Source organism: Molothrus aeneus, chromosome 3 (assembly GCF_037042795.1).
Source record: "Molothrus aeneus isolate 106 chromosome 3, BPBGC_Maene_1.0, whole genome shotgun sequence".
Taxonomy (NCBI): domain Eukaryota; kingdom Metazoa; phylum Chordata; class Aves; order Passeriformes; family Icteridae; genus Molothrus; species Molothrus aeneus.
Window position 1 is genome coordinate 52068481 of NC_089648.1, and position 22180 is coordinate 52090660.

The 22180-nt window shown below is 39.6% G+C and overlaps 1 protein-coding gene across 1 annotated transcript in view; it reads right to left on the minus strand.

Annotated features, from left to right (window-relative positions):
* SYNJ2 (synaptojanin 2) overlaps positions 1 to 21282 on the minus strand; it is a 54744-nt gene extending 33462 nt beyond the window's left edge. Inside the window, exons 1-5 of the mRNA XM_066546924.1 lie at positions 21218 to 21282; positions 12780 to 13050; positions 10164 to 10389; positions 1808 to 1891; positions 7 to 68 (exon numbers count right to left, since the gene is read on the minus strand). Coding sequence (XP_066403021.1) covers positions 7 to 68; positions 1808 to 1891; positions 10164 to 10389; positions 12780 to 13050; positions 21218 to 21260 — 686 coding nt within the window. The 5' untranslated portion in view covers positions 21261 to 21282. The remainder of the gene's footprint in view (positions 1 to 6; positions 69 to 1807; positions 1892 to 10163; positions 10390 to 12779; positions 13051 to 21217) is intronic.
* Between the last annotated feature and the right edge of the window lie 898 nt (positions 21283 to 22180).

Here is a 22180-nt window from a genome sequence, read left to right on the forward strand (position 1 = left end):
ACTTACCTGTCAAAGGCAGGTGCATTGGCTTCCAAACCTCTGTTGAGCCTTAAATGGCGGGAACCAACCTAAAATAAAATATTAGAAGACCAAGAAATAGAAAAATCTTCTTAAACTGCTAGAGTCCAAAGTCACTAGATGTCTCCCTTTTTCCTTCAGAGAAAAACATTTTTTTAACAGCACCAGACATCTCTAACAGACTCCAACCACCCCCACATCCTTAACACAAAAGCCCCATCTTTTATTAGACAACATTTACAATTACAAGTGAAAACACAATTACCATTAAGCAAAGGGATACCTACACATCTTTTTATGGCCAAACAAATCACATCTCTTTGCCAGCTTCCTCTTGCAAATAGAATACACTGCCTCACATGAGTATTCTGTGAGCCTAGCATTCTTACTGCCCTTGCCTTGGTAGAGAGGGATGCATTTATGCCAGTTCCATAGGTTGTGAATTCTGACTTCTTTCAAAAGTATCAGAACAGCGATTCAAAAATATGAAGGATGAAAATCTGCACCCTCAAACTAACAGGTCTTTTGATATGGATGTCAACAACAGTAGCTTCAAGTTCCTTTTGAATGGTAGCTACTGTTACAAAATTATTACAGAGGGTTTCTTTTCTCTCCCAAAAACTACACTCCTAAATAGGTATAAGATCATGCATTGTTTCCTATATTTCATCATCTTTGTTTTTCATGAGGTTGGTTTCTGCAATTCTTTCTAACACCAGTGTCAGTACATTCACACCCAAGGAGTAAGAGTATATAATCTAATCCAATTAGGCAAAAAAACAGGCCTACTAAAAAAAAAAAAATCAAAAATTCTGTTTAACTAGAGATACTACCCAATAGCCAAAAATGGTTGAGGGCTCTGTAACATACAGATAAACAGTGCTACATGGTGGATATAGCTACACCATGGCCGGGACTTGCACAATCATATGGACAAACTTGCTTTATAAAAAGAAGCAAATATTGCACTGCATGGTGTTAAAAGACAACAGGGATCCTTTTGTAATTTCCTTTTGTGCTAAATCCAGTGCCTCTGAAGAGTACATAGGTTCTAGTTTAATGATCAAAACAAGTATCATGTAACCTTTAAAGTATCCTGAAAAAACAGTTATGCAATGTACTTTCTCTACTAACACACATAAATATATGTGCATACTGCTTTCAGTTGCTTATCCCTCTGTTAAAAGAATGCAAAGTGTGTCAGGAAGATTCTTATTTGGCCTTACAACTGTATATAAGCTGCAAGTCACAGACCATATATTTGATGCAATAATCTTGTGATGAAATCCTACATCTCTGCCTCCCAAAAGATCAGATTAGATAATTTTCACCCTTTTGACTGAAATCCCAAAAACACACCATCCAGACGTTTTACTTTGTTTCACGGTAGCATGCTCCTACAGAGCACTGGTATCCCTAAATACTCCAGTTGTATTGTGGAGGTCAATATTATCAAGCCAACCAGGCATTTCAGAGGAATAAAACTGAAAATGTTATAAAGATATAGCTGTAATCTTCAGTTTTAGGACACAGTCCTTTACAAACAGCTCCCTGTAGAGGCATTTAAACACCCAAAAATGTTAAACTTCAGTCACCTATAGCCATTTGTCTGGTATAGTTCTGTTCATCTAAACACACAACATTTCTACAAGACAAACCTAAAACAAAAAAGCTCAGCACTTTCACAGAATGAGCTTTGAAGCTCATATTAAAAAATAATATATATATTTATGTTAATTCTAAGTAGCAAGAGAGAGAAGCAAGGTAGGCTTTCTGATTATTTCTTTACCTGAAGCCTCGTTTGCTCCCAAAACAGTGGAACAGAACCTCTGATCTGCACAAAGGAAGAGACATCATCATCCAAGTAAATTGTCTGCAAAAACAAAAAAAAGGAAAGTAGTTCTGCAGTTAGATCTATCAGCCTGTGGCCCCTTCATCAGGTGACAGTTAAAGATACTGAACTCAAAGGGTAAAAAAAGTAAACCATGTATCTCCCTGTATCCACTTACCGCTCAGCCTCTTTTCCATAGTCTCACAGGCAGTGGAACAAAGCACACCGTATTTGCTTTCATGTCATCACAGCAGATTCAACTCACTTCTCACCAGAAACAAGAGAAAACTTCAAACACCACCACATCTTTCACCCACAATCAAGATGGATTTGATCTGCTGGTGGAGACACTTGGAAAGACCAGGCATACACTCTCCTGCTGTCCCTCTCACAAAACTCAACTGTGCAAAATGTCATTGCTCCTTGTGACTGATGATGGGTAACGTCAGGTGGGGGATAAGCTTATCTCCTGCTGTATTTACCATTTCTTATTTCACTGCATGCTGTGCCTTGTCAGAGACTCCAAATAAAACTCTGTGAAATCAGCAGCTTTGCCACTCCCATCCTGAGGTACAGTGAGCAGCAGCAATGTGATCTACTTCTTTTCCAGGGGGCTTACAACAAGAGGTTCCAAATTCTCCCTTTCCCAACCAGACCCCAAACTCTCTCTTTATGTGGTCTCAGGATCACTGTCAACAAGCGGATTTTGGGTCAAATCCACATGAAGAACAAAGACCAATTTCCCCTTTTGCCTTCCCCCATCCACAGTCCCCAGTCAAAGTGTTACATTATGTTAACCTAGCATAAAAGGTACTATCTTCAGATTGAATATGACCACAGAGCAACTGTGCAAAGCCCAGCTCGCTCCTCTGGCCTATACTTAGCAGTGGAATCCTGGCTGCTCTCCACAGAGGATACATGATACACATCTCTGTTATCTCATGCATGACAATGACTGCTCTGCAGCCCTGGGGAGGAATGGTATCCAGGTTATCCAGGTAGCTGCACTCACCACATCATATCATTTGGCACAGCTGCTGCCAGCTGGCTAGGAGCTCTGAAAATAGAATGGAACATGAAAATTGATTTCTCTACAGCTTTTAAGTGTTTTGTCTTTTTGGATTTGCCACTAGATGTGGCCAATGGCTGGCTCATGGAAAGTACCTGACCTTGACCTCTCATCTTCATAAGCATTATCAATATACAGTTTTTAGAGCTACATGTGTGAAAGAGAGATATTTAGATAAAATTGGTGACAAAACATTTATCTAATATTTACCGTATTTCTGCAGAGCACTTGAAACTGTCTCCATTTCACTAAGATGATTTAAGTGACTTCATCATGGTCACAATGTTAGTGCTAGAAGGATAGCCAGCCCAGCCATAGTGCAAAACTATGTTTGCATCTTTTTAACCTCTCACCAAAGCACTAAGAATCCTCTTCTCTGTTACATTCCATCCTAGCACAACCCCCTGCAAGAGAGGGGTTGCTCAGAGAAACTTTCTTGCAAGGCCTGTGTCACAGTTTAAGCAATGTGGCTCTAAAAAATGCTCTCCCAGTAAAGTTTTCTGAACATTATTGGCACCTGAGTGCAGGAGCTAATTTCCATGGCAACACACTGGTGTGCCTTTTCTTTGTACGTTTGTGCTCAGAAGAGATCATTCCTTCTGCAGCTGGACTAGGAGAGGAATAAGCAGCCCCACCTTCTTCCTTTTTATCACATTCTCCCTGAGATAGGTTGTGCCAAGATGAGTCAGAGACTTCTACACAATGAATCATCTTTTCACTTACAGCCATGGACCCAAAGAAGCTCACTCCAAGGTAAAGCAACTTAATAGCACTACTACAGTCCCAGCATTATCCTGACTAATACTAAACGAATACCAGAACCTGAATCTGTGCAAAAAAAGATTCAGGACTGGCCTACTTAAAATTTTGACAACAATCATCATCTTAACAATTACTGAGTAGAAATGAAACACCTAATGATGACAAATACAGACAAAGCTTTACCTGAAGTACAAGGTGGCCACCCAATTGCTACAGGTGATCAATGTTCTTTACAGTATTCTGGGAAGTCCCTGTTTCCATACCTAAGTGCAAAACTGACAGCTCAAGTATTTCTTTGACCAGCTCTTTTAGACATCCAGCTGCAAATCTCTAGACCCACTGATAAACAGATAAGTGATTCTAATTCAGTATCTGCAGTTTAACATCCTTCTGAGTTACAGTTTAAATGGAAAGTATTTCCTCAGTTACAGACCATGAATATATAACCTACCTTCTTCCTGCCAAATATAGAAGAAAAATATTGACCAAACATTTATTTCTGCATTAACAGATGCTCTAATTCCACTTATTAGTGAGCTAACAGATGTTTGTTACCAGTACCACTTATATTTTCTGTTCACTGGTTTTGACCCATTACCTCTTCTGCTTTCTGCTCTGTTAAGCTGTCCCTTTAGAAAACTGAACAACAACCAAAATATTCAAACTACTTGATCATTCCTGCAACCTAAACAGGATGCCTAAACCTTGATGTGATGGGCTGGGGGATCTTCTGTGAAGCTGAGTTCTAATACAGGATTCTTTTATGATGGCAGAGCATTTTAAAGAAACTGACATTTTTTATGTATGTTGCCATGCAGCTTTTAGAAATCAGATGAGGTTTTTGAACTGGGAGCACAGCCTCTCCAACACAGTCATTCACAAGAAAGTACTTTTTTTTCCTGTTCGCTTACAGGGCTCATCATTCTGTTCTCTGGAGCAATTCTCTGGTCTTCCACAATTCCTTCACCTCATTCTCATGACCCAGATGAATCAAAAATTATTTTCTTCCAAGCTGCCAGCGAGTTGGAAAAAGACTTAATATTTTTTTAATGAGTGGGAGACTCATTAAAATGACTTTTCTGCCAGTCATTCCTTCCTAAACAGACTCTAACCATTTCATTAAGCATTATAACTGTGCAAATCTTCCCTCAATTTCAGTAATACCCACTATCCTTCATTCACCACTCCAAGGAACATGAGCCTTGATCTTGACACTGCCTTTTAGTGTACACATCTCTTGATCTTACAATATTAGTGGCAAAAGACTTCCTACCAGCAGACTTATTAAGAAAGCAGGTTTAAAGACTAAGACAGCTTTCCAGATCAGGAATGGATGTAATCTTAGCAGCCACGTACACTGTAAGAAACCCTATTTGCTAAAACATTAAATAAGCACTGATAATACATTTAGATTGAAATTACACTCATAAAGAAAAGATTCCAACATTGTTGCTTATGCATGGACAAGTACAGTTTCTTTTCTCATATTCTTCACAGCCTTGATCAGTTTTTGTGCACAATGTTATGTTTTCTACAAGCACATATCCGTCCCAATTTTTTGTTGTTCTAGTTTTGACTTTATTATGCTGTCCTCTAGCAGAGCCATTTCCCTTCTTCTAAGGTACTAGACAAAACATGAACAGTTCTTTAAGACAAGAAACTTAAAGAAGAGTTAAATGCCTTATGTCCAGAATTTTCCTGTCCTCTGTTTTCCTTTTCTCATGGACAAGAAGATCATACTGTTTTTTCTCTAGAAGTTCAACAAAAATCAGTTACTTTTTGGACAATACTTGCTCATTAGGATTCATACACCCTGCTAAATCTCTGTCTTTGTGGAGTCTTAACTCTTGTCTTAGATCCAAAATGACAGCAAGTTGATGCCTATGTACCCCAGGGAGAATGTTCATTCCTATCCAATCCTCAAAACATTTGAGGTCTACTTCATTAATCTCAAGGCTTCTGGCCCATACTACAATCCAACCCTGTCAGCTGCATGAACTTCCAGACCAGGTTCCCATCAGACAGCACTGTAGCAATTGGATAGTTAACCCATGTGGAAGACCTATTTGCCTTAACAATAGATTACTTGGCCTCTGACCTCTGGTGTTAGAATTTGCCCTGTTTTTCTTTCAGCTTCTGTGGTCTTAGACTCTCTTTGTGGCCTCTTTCTCCAGCTCAGGATCAAGGGTGATAGTACTGACAGTTCAATGGGACATTTTTCAATCTTTCTCTTCTGTTGCATAGGGCCAGACTCTGTCCCTGCAATCCAAGGATCTTTCCTGGTAAACAAACTTCATGCACAGGTACTGCTAAAAAGCTTCTGGGCAAGAAGCAAACATCTGTGTCAACCCACTGGTGTTCTGATCCCAGCATGCTGTGCCCATCTACTGCTTGGAAAAATTTATTCACTAATCTCCATCACCCAGCTTCATTAGAAATAAGAATCATCTGGTCACAACTTCAAACAGCACAATTCACTACAGACTCAAGGGGCACTCAGAGACACAGCGCCTGATGAAATGGATACTCAGATGGTTTACTGGGGGACTTACTGGGCTCTGCCACACAAGGAGTGTGGACAGCAGATGGCCTAAACACACCTCTCTGTGAGTGCCTTTTGCTCAGACTATGGGACCCAAGGATATATCTGCCAAAATAATCCTTTTTGCCTTGCCTGGGGTCATATTAAAACTTGATCCAGAAAATAAATCAACCACATGATTGCATCCATTCCTCTCTTGGAGAGCTATCCAACACAGTCTAGGAGATATTGTGAAATAGGGATCATTTTCCTTAATCCATGTCTGACAATTTTTTCTGAAATTGGAAGAAAGGGAAGGTTAATTCAAATTCATGGTATTTACTTTTAGTGCTTTCTCAAGGTTTCCATTTTCTTTACTGAACAATTCCATGAAGGGGAAAAAACTGAAACAATTTATTTGTCTTTGGTTAATTAGAATTGTTCCTTGTAATCCACATACTAAGATTTTAGCATAACTCTGTGGAGGATAACTGGGAGAAGAACTGAAATGTAAACAGTAACAGGCACACAGACTAAATGAAGAAATGATTTCTAGTCCTCAGAGCTATCAGAAGAAAAGAATTACAAAAATGCAACACAGTCTCAACTTCAAAGGATTACTAGGGGAAGAAAAAAAGGTGAAGGGAAACATTTAAGCTACAACTGAGAAACAGACTGATTTAAAAGCTGCTAGAGAATTAACTGCAATACTGCAAGCACTGCAAGCAGAAAGGGCTACCATCCCATTAGAAAATATTTGTCAGCAAATCTGAAAGTCCACATTGAAGGGATTGCCTTCTTTCCCCTTCATTTTCTTTTTCCTTAAGTGTTTCCTATAATATTTTCTTTCTTCTCTCTTCATAAAGACATAAGCCAAATGATCAAAAAGCTTAAGGATATAGTATAAGTTGTTCTTATTTTTTTTAAAGAAAAAGTGAAGATATTTTATTTTTTCCCCCTTCTTCTCAAACACTGACTCACAGCAGTTAAGTGAGCCCACAAAAAAATGACTCATTGCAGAGCTGAAATGCCACAAGGCTAACTCAGTGGGAGACAAAAGCATACCATCTATGCATAAAAGAGCTGCCTGGAGATAAGATTAATTGTTTCTCCCTCTTCTAAAAACAGAAAAATGTTAGAAGCAATTCCTACAAAAAGGGGAAAAGTCCTGGGTTTTCAGAATGCTAGGGTGCTATTTATCCATGAAAGCACATAGCCAACATGCCATTATACTGTACAGGCTCCAGCAAATGGAAACAAAATCTTATTCAGCCAAGATATTACCTCACAGGAGATTAGTCAGTCGTTTACTATGAAAGTAGGAGAGAGTTTATTCTTGGACTCTTCCTTCCTAATGGCAAGGGGATGCCAGCTTGAACTAGATCTCAGGCATCCTAGTGGTTAGCCCAACTTGCTTTCTTAGGACACGCAGCTTGGTAAAACTAGTGTTTAGCACCATAAGTAACAGCAACCTTCTTTTCCTTCTTTTCTTTGGCTTTTGAAACCAAACAAAACCACACAACCCTTTAAAACTGCAAACTCTTGTTATAATTTTGAACCTGTTCAAGCCTTTCACCCTAAAGCCATTTCACTCTTGCACTTTGGCTTACCCAGTTGAAAAAAACACTCAAAAGCCTTCAGTTTTCCCACTTCAGCATATGGCTGAATGGGAACAAAACACAGCAATTCCCATGAAGAGCCTGACCCAGACCCAGCTAAGGGAAGCATCAGCAATCAAGTACTGTTTTGCCACTCACCAGGAGCCAATCCTCAGGTTTTCTGCTGGAATACAAAGGCCAACTTATTTTTCATGCTAATAATTTGTAACATGATGTACTCCAGGAGTATAACAAAATAAAATGAGTTACTTCTGACCCATCTAGTGAGCAGGATAGCAGAAGTATTTCCCATAATAAGTCAACTGCTAAGTGTAGTGCCACAAATGTGAGACTCACTGAAAAAAAGCTGACAATCCTTTCTAACACTTTCTTTCCCTTGCATTTCATCAAGAGAACATTCTTCAAATCCTGAGTAACGGGATTAGTGCTTTGCACTAATATTCATAAGAAGATACTCAACTAAAATAGCAGAATGTACCAGGTATCACTTAAAATGGCAGATCTCCTTTCTTCTGTCCCCAGGTTCCAAAGGAAAATTCCACTTTCCAGTAAACAGACATAGCTGAATTTCCCAATGCACTGACAGACTTTCTAGAAAGATGTAGATGTTGCAAGAGTTCACTTGTAGTTGCTTTGGAGCAGCAGCACACAAGAGAATTATTAGCAGAGAATTCGGAGGCTGACATTAGAGACCCAAGCACTACAGGGGAAGAGCTTCACATTTAACAGGCAGAATTTGTGGGAGCCTGAACACTAAGTGGAAAACTGTTAGCCTAACTGAAAATGCAGGCAAACCAGGAAAAGGAGGGACATGAGCAAAAAGTCACCCACATGCCCAGAGAGAACTCTGACCACTGGACAGAAAGTCACATGTGTAACATTGGGCATGCTTTGAGCACCTCTTGGGAATCAAACCTCACCAGCAGGCTGGGGAATACCAGTCTGCAACTCCTCCAGGCATCCTCCTGAGGATCAAAGCACTGCCAAATCTAAGGTAACTCTACATGTGCCTTTAGGCAGAACCAGGTGAAAAGGTTAAAGCAGTATTACGACAACAACATCTTAGAGGAAATGTGGAAAGTACCCAAATATGGCTGGATTTTGGACAAACAGTTGCCTGAAGGCATGCCTGGCTCATGCAGTGGGATAACAGGAAGGAGCTCACTGGGTGAGAGCTGCTACATTCACACATTGCCATGAGGAAATACTAGTGCTGTCAGCCCCAAAACTGTGGGCACCTTTGAGAGGGGGTGCCCTCCTTAGCCATCAGGCACAGGCTTTCAATGACACAGCTCAAGTATCTCCATGCTGCTCTCACTCTTTCATGCTCCCCTTATGAACATCACAGAAGCAATCTACTTTCATTGTACATGCACCTACATATACAGACACATACATACACAATCTATACCACATATCCAGCTCTGTAGATATGCCCAGAAGACGCTGAAGACAACCAAATTCTAGAAGCAAATCCCTGTTCTTTGTTGAAAACTACCAGCCATTTGTCTATTCTGTTTATACAGTGATCCATTTCTGTATGATGGTTCTGACTGCTAGTAATTACTACTTCAGTTCAAAAAGGAAAAGGTGATTGTACTTGAGTAAGAAAGCACTCACTTCAGCTGGCACAGAAGACTTCAGATTCTCCATGGTCCAGTGCTTTTTACTGAATTTCAAGGCAGCAAGCTAAACCATGTGCAATAAAACCAAGTGATTCAATTGTTTTGTTTGGCTGTGCCAATCAAGGGAGCCTGCTGAATGCATTTCACACACATAATTTGTCTCAGCATCAGCTGGAAATGAGGCTTTTACCACGTATGTATATAAACTGTCATACCACCTCACATTGGAAAGAATCCCCCACAAACCAGTGGGGAATATAAAAGCAGTCTCCTCCAAAATTAGTTGAGCTGGAATTTGGCTGACTCTGAGAAGATGTTATTTTTTCAACATTTTCTTTACTGGACAAAGATGATTTGACAGTGAACTTTACTAGGCAAAGATGAGGTCCCAGCACCTTTGCTAGACACCTTCCTGAATGGTCTAAAAACCCTTGTCTACATTTCATTACAGTATCAAATGGCCAGACTTTCACACTCAGGAAAAAAAATGAAAAGCTTTAGTGAAAACCATGTGAATGGGAAAAGTCAGAAACAGAGAGAAAGAGCAGATTGCAAAGAAATGCTTAATGGACAAGAACAAACAGAGCAGCCATGCAATAATATTTTAAATATTCTTGAAAAAAATCTTGCTGAGTTTCTTTAATTCTCGTTGAAAATTCTGGCCCAATTAAATACGAGTGGACTAAATGATGCAAAGCCATTGGATACACGCACTCACCTGCTCTGTCTCAACAAAGTTAGACACATGTCCATCATCATTGACCCCTCGGACGTGGAAGCGGACACCGGCCCGCTCGCGGCTGATGCGGGAGATGAGGCAGGCTTTGGCCTTCTTGTGGGAAGCATAAACAGTGCGGATGTCCACGACCCCACAGACCACCTTCAGCAGCCAGTCGGAACAGTTCACCTGGTAGTGTTTGAAGGGCACATGCAATAGCTGGTTCCTGAAAGGTTCAACAACATACAGACACATTACTGAGTAAAACTAACAGACAGGCATGGGTACCACCTGACAACAATCACTAATTTAATCAAGTAATGTTTTATGACCCCTTTTCTGCTGTACCTTATCTCTGCCCAGGAAATATCGAGAAGAAACCCTTGTGAACTACTACCGTGAACTAAACGTGGCAAATTTTAACCACACAGCTACCACCAAGGTGCTGTCTTTATATCTTGTACCTGTCTTATAAATTCAGATGCAAATGTCACCTCTTTCAGCTCCAGAAATTTATATTTAGTAATCTTTTCATAAATTACAGTGATGTCAAGCTAATTACTTTTTTTGGAAGAGTACTGTCTGGACCTTAGCATTCACTGCAGGATGAAGAATTGGTTCAAAATCCACCAGGATTTTCAGAGAAAAAAAATTCAAGCAGAAACTGGATCTGTAAGTCACTGGATATATTGCAAAAAGTTCTACTAAAATGAAGAGGAACATCTGTTCTAACCTTCAAGATCAACAATTCAATAAACCTGTCATGTCTAGTTAACAATGATAACAATAACTCTTCTATTATGATGTTTTTCTTTATTTCATGTTTCAAAATGTGCTTTTAATCACATAAGAGGGGCCAGGAAAATATCTTTCATGACCATGCATTGCTCAATAGAGGATCTGTAAAAGAGAGTGAAACCCTTGAAGAATTGTTCTTTTAGAGTACAGCATTTAACAAAAAAGGTGCAAGGCATTGTTACATTTTTAATTTAAATATGTAATGAAAAAAGCAGCTCTTTTTTTAAGCTCAATTTAGCTCTTTTTGAGCTCAGTTTTTGCTATCTTTTCCACCTCTTTCTCCCACTTCTACTTGCATAGGAAGTCCTCACTCAAGCAAATTCCAGTAGAATTGTTTGTTATTGTTGCAGTTTATTAAACAGGCAGTTTGTGTTGCCTATAAGGAAGGTCATCTTATACTTTTCATTGCATAACTATTTATCTCATTGTTTACTTTCCTCAGGCATCTGGTTTTTGTCTGAAATTTCCCATATCACCTAAATACCTCAAGATAAGTTTTTTTGGAGCATCTTTTTGCCTTTAATGTGACGTTGTCACCATTTTTCCCTGTTCTACAACGTACTGGAGAATGGAAACTCTTCAGAATTTACTTCTAGATTAGCCAGAAGCAGCAAATATACTTATCTTCCAAGAAGAAAAGTTTCAAAAGACAGTAGAGGGGGAAAGAGTTGTTTTAAATGTTCTTTATTATGGGATATTGCCATCTTAGCAGTCTCGTCATTGGAGTACAACTAATTTCTGCCATGTGTCTGACTTGACAATGCTTGGTGACCTTTTGGAGAGGGATGCATCATTAGCACAGTTGAAAGCAAGTATTTATTATGTATCTTTTTTCAGTTTTAAAGTCAACCCACTAGATTTTACCAGTCAAAATCACATCATAGCAGGAAAGATTATTTAGCCTAACTGAATTGCTCTCTCGTGTTAATTTATCACCCATTATGAACTTTTTTGCTTATTTAATATTCACCTTCTTTGGGCCACAAGCCTCACTGCACGTTCTAGCAGCACATTCACATTTAACCCTGCCAGTTATTTTCCACCTACATCAAGCCCTCATTTATTTCCAGAACAGCTATGCCTGCTGTGTGACTTTTTGTTTAAAAAGAAGGGGGTGGGCGTGGGGAAGGGTATAGAAATGCAAGCATTATGCCAAAACTTGCAAAGCAAACAAACTGAATTAAATCAATCCAGCATTGTGTTTACTCTTTTCCCCTCAAACAATACTTACCACAATATAAGATAATTTTTCTTTGCTTTATAAGCACAAGAAAGTAAAAAGCACAGAGCAGTGCATCGCGGGAGTTTTCTTTTGTGCAACTTATGTTTGCACTGAGCTGTAAACATATTAATATTGATGTTTTCAACATAAAAACTGGTACACATTACTGAAACAATAAACTACAGACTTTAAACACCTACTTTTAAAAAATAACAGATACTTCAGTGCAAACAATGGGATTTATGAACAGTTCAAGTGCAGGCTTCCATTAGATAACTTTAAAGAAAATTATTAAAAAGGACTGCAGAGGAAACTATTCATGACATACAGAGAGATGTTTCTGTAGCATGAGCAATACATATCTTGTATTTCCCCCTTTGAAGCATAAAATGTCATTTTATAATGGCACTTCATTATCAGATTAATTTTAATTAAATACAAATTACTATGAATTCATTAAAGCCACCTGCCCTGTAAAAGGACATGTCAAAGGAGATGGACTTGAAGTGCACATGTTCACTTCCCTCTGAGAACGTCTGAGCAATGATATACAGGTGGAGACAACAGAAGACTCAGGAAGAACATGCAGTACTAACCAGAAGAACGAGTTACCAGATTCATAGCTGTTATCACCCTGCTTCTGAGCCCGCACAGTCAGGTCAAAGTTTGAGCCTGCATTAGGCCAGGAGAAATAGAACATCCCAGAGTTCAGTATTTTCTTCAAGGCAGTAACGCGCTCATCTTCCTTGGTTTCTTCCTGGAGAGGACAGAAATCTGTTGCAGTAATTTTGTAAACTTCAGCATCCAGGATTTTGCCCACCGACGTACAGCCTGTCACCAGGACCAGAAAGTGCAGCCGAGTGTTACCTAAAAAGTGACAGACAGTTACAAAAGGGTTATTTCCAGGGGGACTGGGCTCCTCATCAGTCCTGTCACATGCAGTGCCGACAGGATTCCAGCAGAGGCCAGCGTCTTTGCTTCACGAGAGAACAAACAGGAAAATCAGGCAGGCAGGCCGCGTTCTTCACATTTCTGAATTCCTCTTAACTGCAGAGAAGTGGCTGCTATTGCACAATATTCCATAACACTTCTCCATCGACATCCTTTGTTGCACTAGAGTGTGTTTTCCCCACTGACTTTATGAAGAGCAAAGTGCTTACCATTGGAACAATACTCAAAAAATCAATTTCATCACCCTACAGAACACAGAGCATTCAGATTCTTTACTGGCTTCAGCTGAAGCTGGGCATGTTCAGACATTTGTAAAATTTCAGTATTACCAATTCTTGAGATTTTGCTTTTTGTATCACTAAAGCACGTACATGATTCAACAACAACCTCAGCTATCACTAGAACCATTACAGCTGCCATAACTGTGAAATCACGAAGCAGCTGAACTTCAGGGCCCCAAAACTAAAAGAAAAATTTGGAGCTTGAGAACATCACTGTAATCAGATCTTTCTCATACACAGAACCATCTCCACCTCTGCTCATTCTCTCTGAAATGGTAATTAAGAAACAGTAAAACAATTTTTCTGGAAATGCTGGTTTTGCTACAAAGAAACTGCTTGATTCACTTAAATTGGCCTGTAATGGAGACAATGTCATCCTAGTCACTTCAGTTAGTAAGAAAAGGTGGAAATGAGCCAAGATTTATTAATTTAGCACAGCAGAACCAACAGCTGACCTGCCGAGAGGAAGTTAATTAGCTAAGGGCACAGTGACAATCTGGGACAGTATGGCTTCAGACAGCAAAAGGGAACACTTCTTAGGATCACTTTTCAACCCTCCAGGGTGACCCACTGTCTGAAAATGCACACCAGCTCTCACACAACAACTACTCTTTTTCTGAAACACCAGTAGGGGAGTCCTTGCTTTCAGATAACAAGCTGGCTACAGAAGCTAGAGTTAGGGGTGGTTTTCAGCAGGGCCAGAATATTTGTGTAGGCACGTGGGACTGGAATGGCAGGACAAGGTGGGAGATTAGATCTTATTCATTCTGTTCTGCTGACTCCAGTTTTGTATAAAGGCCAGTGTAGGTGGTATTTACTAAAAAGCTCTGTTCATCACATTTCTTTCTGTAACAACGCTGTGCCGTGTTCTCCTTCTCGAGTGCTTTCAAGACATATATTTTCTGTGCTTGTGATATTGCAGCAGAGGGCTAGAAATACTGACAATTTATTCCTCTTTTGCACATGACTTTGTGTAATTATAAAGAATAAAGAGGAGGAGACACATCAGTTATCACCACAAGAGCTCATAACTGGCCAAATACTGCCTTGCAGCCTCCAGAAAGGGTTAGGAGGAGTTAGCCATCTCTCAGGATAGCCAAAAGCTTCTGTGACTTAGCTGAAACCATGCAAAACTGATCAGCTCAAAGTAACCTTCACTCACAAGACCTTGGAAGCAATACATAGATACACTATTAGCATGCCTTAATATCAGTCAGCTTTGTTAGTCACAAAAAGCCAGTAGTGAAGGACTTGGAGAGCTGCCTGGGAGTGATGCTGAGACAAAGAGTACAAGTACTTTTATTGCCTTTGGTGACCTTAAGCTTTCCTAGATGGTTCAGAAGACATCAAATGATAAAGTCAACATTAAATTAGCCAAAGAGAACAAAAGCTTAATAATACAGGGCTTGTTACCTGTGGTTCTGTCCTGTTGCAGGAGATTGTAACCAGTGGAAAATCACTGGATCTAAACAGAATGATCCTCTAATTCAAGAAGGAATTGAATAGGAATATTTGCCTTAGCTAGAAACTTGCTTTTGCTTACCAGAGACTATAAACTCTTTTTACTATCTCCTCCACTCAACCACTCACCCCCAAATGGGGTACTCATCCACATACTGCAAGGTCCAGCATCTCTACTCCCTTAAATCACTAGCTAAAAAGCTCCAAAAAAGTAATCATGCCTGAGAAAGTATTGCATTGTCCCTGAAGTATAAGGAGATTGGTTTTCTAAAGCTGTGATACTTTTCTGCCACTGGGCAGTAACTCCACAGGAAAGAGTCAGGGTTGTTCAGCCTGGAGAAAAGAAGGCTCAGGGAAAACCTTATTACAGTCTTTCAATATTTGAAAGGGGGCCTATAACAAAAGATGGAGAGAGACTTTTCACAAGGGCCTGTAGTGATAAGACAAGGGGCAACAGTTTTTCACTGAAAGAGGGAAAATTTAGATTGAATATAAGGAAGATATCTTTTACAATGAGAGTACTGAAACAGTGGAACAGGTTTTCCAGGGAAGTTGTGGGTGCCCAACCCCTGGGAAGTGTTCCAAGCCAGGTTGGCAGGGGCTTTGAATAACCTGGTCTAGAGGTAGTGTCCCTGCCCATGACAGGGACATTGGGAGTAGATGGTCTATAAAGGTCTCCTCTGACTTGAGCCACTCTACAGTTCTATTCACACAAAATAACTGTGTGAATAGTGAAAGTACTGTACTCTCTACAGTACTCCAAATTAGAGAGCAACCACCAGGCACATGATACCTTTTCATGATGCCTTTGAACAGAGACAGGCTGGCAAAGGAGCTCACTTACAGCCCAGAAACTGGAGAAAAAGGATGAAAAGAGAGATTTAAGGTATGTTATGTTAAAGCTAGCCTGCTTTGCTGCTTGGTCCTCCCAGGCTGCTCTGTGAGTTGAAGTGGTCTTCAGAAAGCTCTAACTTCTCTTATTTGCTTAAATCACTCGGGATTTGCTGCAAAACAGACAATGCAGAAACTCTATAACGTCACAGCCCCAGTTTAACACAAATCTCTCTGACTCTGTACCTTGGAAAGAAGTCCCAAGCCCCATCCTCTGATAGCACTTTCATTGGTGGTATTTGGACAATGGTCCTGGGAACCAGCTCTGGGCTATCACTGCACTGTCTGCAGGAGGAAGATCCCTGCTTGATGCACATGTCCTCTTGGCACAGGGAACAAGCTAATCACAATATCCTATCCTCTGTGCCTGTGTCCTGCCCATTTTATTCACAGCACAGATGTAGCCATTGGGTTCTGAATGGAAGTAATGCTCCTGACAACTTTTCATCCTTTTAGAACCTCTCACAGCAGAATTAATGCTGCCAAAACACTGCTCCACTATGATCTTTTAGTCATGTTTCCATTAAGGTATAAGAAATTACTCACCACTAAGTTATACAGCTACACACAGAGAAGGCTTTCCCTGTCTTCCCTTCTTTGCCAGCAACATCTAGATGGGCCTACAGTTTTAAATTATGACATGAAAGTCCTTGAGATTTCAGTTGCCTTTTCAGGTCAGTTTCTCTTGGTACCAATCACCAACCACCTCAGCTGTACACTATTTACCATACCCCACCTTGGAAAATAAAAATCTTTTTATTTCTCCTTTAATTTACACAAGTAGTTTAAAGTACAATCCTCATAAGACTAGCCTTCTAAACTGTACACATAGAAGAAAGTGATTTAGGAATGTAAGAACTTCAATTGAAGGTCACAACTGTAGAAATGTTGTTCCTGTCCTTGGGATGCAATATGGAATGTTTTAAAGAAATCTCTGAAATAATTTTAGAGCAAGAAGTGAAGTGTTCCTTACTGGTCATGCTTTCTACAGCAACATATCTATGAAAAAGCAAAACCGACATATAGTACTAAAGAAAAAAAATATTTCAAAGTTTATGGCCAAACTTTGATCTCAGATAAATGGGTACAAATGTTCATGCATTGTAACCAAGATCATTATTTTGCCCTATTACAGCTATCAATCACTACAACAATCTGTAAAGAAGACTTTTGAAGAAATGTAAGAAATGTTTTGCTCACAGTGATATGTGCTGAATGCCCTTTTATTAGGCTGCACAAGAGAGGCAGAGGATGAAGAATATTTGGCACAGAAACAAGACAATAATAATTTCCATCCATTTTTTCAAACGTTCTTGTGAAACCAACTGCCTTTATCCAAGTTGAACAGGAAATGCAGTTCTGGTACGTCACACTGTACAATAATAAGCTGCAGTTTCTGTATTTAACCTGTCTACACGACTCAAGGCAATTGTTTCCCCTGCAGCTTAGGGGATGATTTCAATGTTGCCTATTTTGAGCTACAGTGAAAAGGAGTCCAATATTCAATTCTTATTTTGTCCTTCTTAACAGTAACTATTTCACTCAAGACCGTCTTTTCTTTCCAAAATAATTTTCTCCAATTTTTGCTCTTTCTCCATTCCATCACAGTCATGCCTTATGTTCCCTCAGACTTTTCCATTTCCACTCCACACATACTCCATTCAATTTTGTAGACCACTAAAAACCAATTTTGCCTCTCATCTGTCTTCAAAAATAGCAACAGAACACAGAAGAGCAGTACATTCTAACCACCTAGCTGAAAATTCCTGAGTATATCTACAGCAGAATTATGAAAAGAGCCAAGACTTTCCAAACTATCATCTTAGTCTCAAAGATACTCCTCTTTTTCTTCTAAACACAACCACATTTTTAGGATACGTGCAAAAGGAACAGAAGACAGGTTCTTAGTTGTCCTTTTTGCTTTTGAAATGTCTTCCTTTCAACTATACACTGTACATGTACAAGAGTGAGAGTATATACGCAATCTCATGAATTCAGAATGCCTCCCAAATACAGCAGCTGTATTAAACCAAACAACCTATGTGCTGATGGTGTTAAAATATCCCCTTATGTATGCATCTCATCCTGACATCACAGTATCTGAAAAAAACACTGTAAAGCCAGCTCTTTTAACACTTTGCTTAAGATGTATTTGTCACTGCTAGATCTTCTTTGGCAGCAAAATCTTGGCTGAGGTACAGCTCAGAGACACTGTACAATTCATTCTGCTGCCATCCATCTCACAAAAGAAAGCAGAAGAACTTAGTGAGTCATGTTAACAGACATAAGTACATACAAGTGAATGTTATTACTGGTGGGAAACATTAACTTTGTGAGTCAGTTTCACATATTTCATCTACTTTCTTATGAAAAGCATGATCTACTTTGGCAGGCATACAATGTGATTTATTTGGATTTCTAAGTAGCGATATTTACAGATTAATTAAAATGTTCAGAGACATCTTTCATGTCTTGGCAAAAAGTTTTCCCTTCTGCTCTACAAATATACTCTTAACATCCCAGTGGAATGTATTTTCACAAATACTCCCAGTTAATTTAATACTTATGGTCTGCATGTTTCCAGTAGTAAGAAAAAATGCTGATACTTCTGAACAAAGTCTATGCAATCACTGAAGCTCAGTGAAGAGCTAGCCAATTATGCCTTTGTTAGCAGCTGCTAAAATACATTATACAAAAATGGAAAAAGCTACATTCCATTCCTGTGGTCGTTTGACTCAACCTGGCTGGATGCCAGGTGCCCACGAAAGCTGTTCTGTTACTCCCCTCCTCAGCTGGGCAGGGGAGAAAAATAAAATGAAATGCTTATGGCTCAAGATAAGGGCAGGGAGAGATCATTTAGCAGTTATGGGCACAACAGACTTAACTCAGGGAAATTAGTTTTATTTATCACTAATCAAAACAGAGTAGGACAATGAGCAAAACACCTTTCTCCACATCTCCTTTTTTCCCAGGCTTAACTTTACTCCCAATTTTCTCTTCCCCAGTGGTACAGGGAGATGAGAAATAGGGGCTATGATCAGTTCATCACACATTGTCTCTGCCACTCCTTTCTCCTAATGGGGAGGACTCCTCACACTCTTCCCTTGCTCCAGCATGGAGACCCTGCCATAGAAGAAAGATCTCCTTGAACTTTTCCAGCATGACTCCATCCCATGGGCTGCAGTTCTTCACAAACTGCTCCAGAGTGGGTCCCTCACACAGGGTGCAGGCCTTCTGGAACAAACTGCTCCAGGGTGGATCCACCACAGGGTCACAAACCTGGCCAGTAAATTTGCTCCAGCATGGGCTCCTCTCTCCATGGGTCCTCCCAGAAGCCTGCTCCAGAGTGTGCCTCCCAAAGGGTCACAGCCACCTTCAGGCATCCCCCTGCTCTGGCATGGGCTGCAGGTGGATCTCTGCTCCACCATGGACCCCATGGGCTGCAGAGGCACAGCTGTTTCCCCATGGTCTGCACCACGGGCTGCAGGGGAATCTGAGCTCAGGCACCTGGAGCACCTCCTGCCCCTCCTTACTCACTGGCCTTGGTGTCTGCAGAGCTCTTTCTCTCACATATTCTAACTCTGCCCTTCTCCAGCTTCAGCTGGGCAGGTTTTTTCCCTCTTCTTAAATCTGTTATCCCAGAGGCACTACCACTGTTGCTGATGGGTTCAGCCTTGACCAGCAGCACCTCTGTCTTGGAGCCCACTGGCATTGGCTCCACTGGACACAGGGGAAGCTTCCAGCAGCTTTTAGAGAAACCACACCTGTAGCCCCTCCTGCTACCAAAACCTTGCTACACAAACCCAGTACAATTTCTTTGTAGTGTTAATCTTTTACATAAGCAACAGCTAAAGGGATGGAACTCACATGTAAGATGGAAAGTCTAAACCAGACTGTGACAAAAACTTGGGCTATGTCTTGAATAGTGAGATAGCAGACATGTATCTTTGCTTTTTGAAACATGTTCAGAAGCAGAAAAGGTTTGCTTACCTTCACTTACCATTACAGCATGACCCTCTGACTTTTCACTGAATTTTAACAATCCCTTCCAAAGCAAGTCCTGTACCAGAACTTGTAATCTAATGCTAGAACAAGGCAGAGGTACAGTGACAAAGCTCAGAAAGGAAAAACCCTCACACTTTCAGAGCACTGAAGTTAAGCATATGTTGTTTGAGAAGAAATAAGGACATGAGAAACAGTAAGGCTGAGAATATTTCACACCCCATTTGAAATCATTCACCTTTTAACATGAAGACAAAATTGGATATATTTGGTTCCCACCACATACAAAAACTACCCTTATATGTAGCTTGAAGAGATTGAATTAAATAGCTACATTCCTTTATTACTACAACAGGATTCATTAGACTTCTATGAAGAAAAACAGACCCAAGTGCCAAGAAAAACTAATCACGAGTCCTCCACTTTAAATTACATTAGCAAATTGATATAAATCCCCAGAGAAATGTCTAATTAACTCCACAAGAAACAAAACAAACAAAAAGTCCACATTCATTAAAAAAGACTAGATGGACCTACAGTTTTAAATTATGACACAAAAATCCTTCACATTGCAATTGCCTCTTCAGGTCAATTTCAAGTCATATTTCTCAGGCTGCAAAATGGTAAACAGGGTTTAAAATGACACAGTTATATCTACTGGCCTAAATACACCACAGCTCACACCACCACTGCCTTTGGTAGATTCCTTGACCAAGCATCAAGTTACGTGGAAAAGTCTTGTCATTTCTCCAAGTGAAAATTAGGGCTCATTGTACCGACCCGGGAACAACGCGTACAGTGCTTTTTTATTTATGCATCTAAATCACCTGTGATTTTTAAGCACTGTGTAAGGCCCTATTATCTTCAAATCAATCACTGCAGTTCTCTTCTTAAAACATGTTATTTCCATTAACATTCCTGCAGGCAGTGTAATGACAAGTCCTTTGCTAAATCAAGATTCCCAAACTGTACCAAAATTTATATTGATGACAATAAACATTCCTTACTACACTAATTGAAGCCAGAGGCCTTCTGCAAATCCTTATCCATATGACTGATTAAAGGCAATTAGGCATTATAGCAAGAACTGGCAATCTGCAGTACTGTGCTCTCAGATGACCATGATAATCAGTGTCTAAACATGATCCTTAAAGAAGAGAAGAATTAAGAAATCATAGCTTGCCTTGGACAAATGTGGTAGGGGAAGAATGGCAATTATCTTCAGGCAGCTAAGAATGTTAGACAAAACAAATTAAGAAAAAATCCATCCATCATTCAGTGATATGGTTTTGGTCCAAAATAGAAAAAGAAACAGATATTTTCCAGACTGTACATGACAAAGTACAACTAGCTTTCACAATTTAAGGAATTAGACAACTTTAGCCACTTATTATCATTTAGCATTGTCTGGGCATTTTATAATCTCGGGCATACAGATGGTGACTTACCACATCTAAGCTGAAGCTCTCCTAAGCAGCCATAAGCATCCATGAGCTTTTCATACTGTCCTTTAATTGCATCCTTTTCTTCTGGAGCTAAGGAACAAAGAGAAAGGCAGGAAACTTAGTTATCCAGTATTCATAAAATGTTCAGATTGCTATTATTCCTATTGCATGGGAACCAATGCTATTTTCTCAATCAACAAGACTACAGTGCAAAGGTAGGGTTAAAATGCTGTAAAACCATAGAGAGTAAAACATGATGAGATAGAAATGCACATCTCCAAACACCACCCTAGAAGAAAAAAGAGTACTCACTTTATTTTCAAATCTACCTGATCATTATTAACAATTTTATTCTATGGTACAGATGCCACATCAGTCAAAATAAATAAAGAAATACATGAGCACATGTAAAATTTACACTGTTCTAAAATAAGAGCAGGAATAAATCAGTCTTGCCATAAGCTAAAATATAATATCTTGATGATAATATATTGATATGTCTTGATGTACAAAAAGAGAGAGTTTATACTTCCAGACTCTCAGTCTAATTCCAGACAGAACTGGAATTTTTTTATGCAAGATAACATGATTTGATGTAGACACAACACCAGAGGTTGATTTCAAGAGGAATTACACATATTTTAGTGAAGTAAGAATTAGTTAATTAAATAAATAAAGGGTCAGATGATTGTGTTATATTTGTGCATTTCTGCAACAAGCAAATTCAATGGGCACATACTGAACATTGAGACATTAAGTCAGACCACAGATCAAACTTGCCATTGGCTACTTTAACATAAAACCAGCATACTTCCTGAATGAGTAAGTCTGCATTTTGTATTTATTTCCCAATGAGGAACAAGGTTAATCTCCCAAATGAGGAAAATAGACTGTAACCCTCAAATGTCCTTTTACTTCTTGAACTACAGATAAACAGCATAAATAGTACTTTCAGAGATTTGCTAA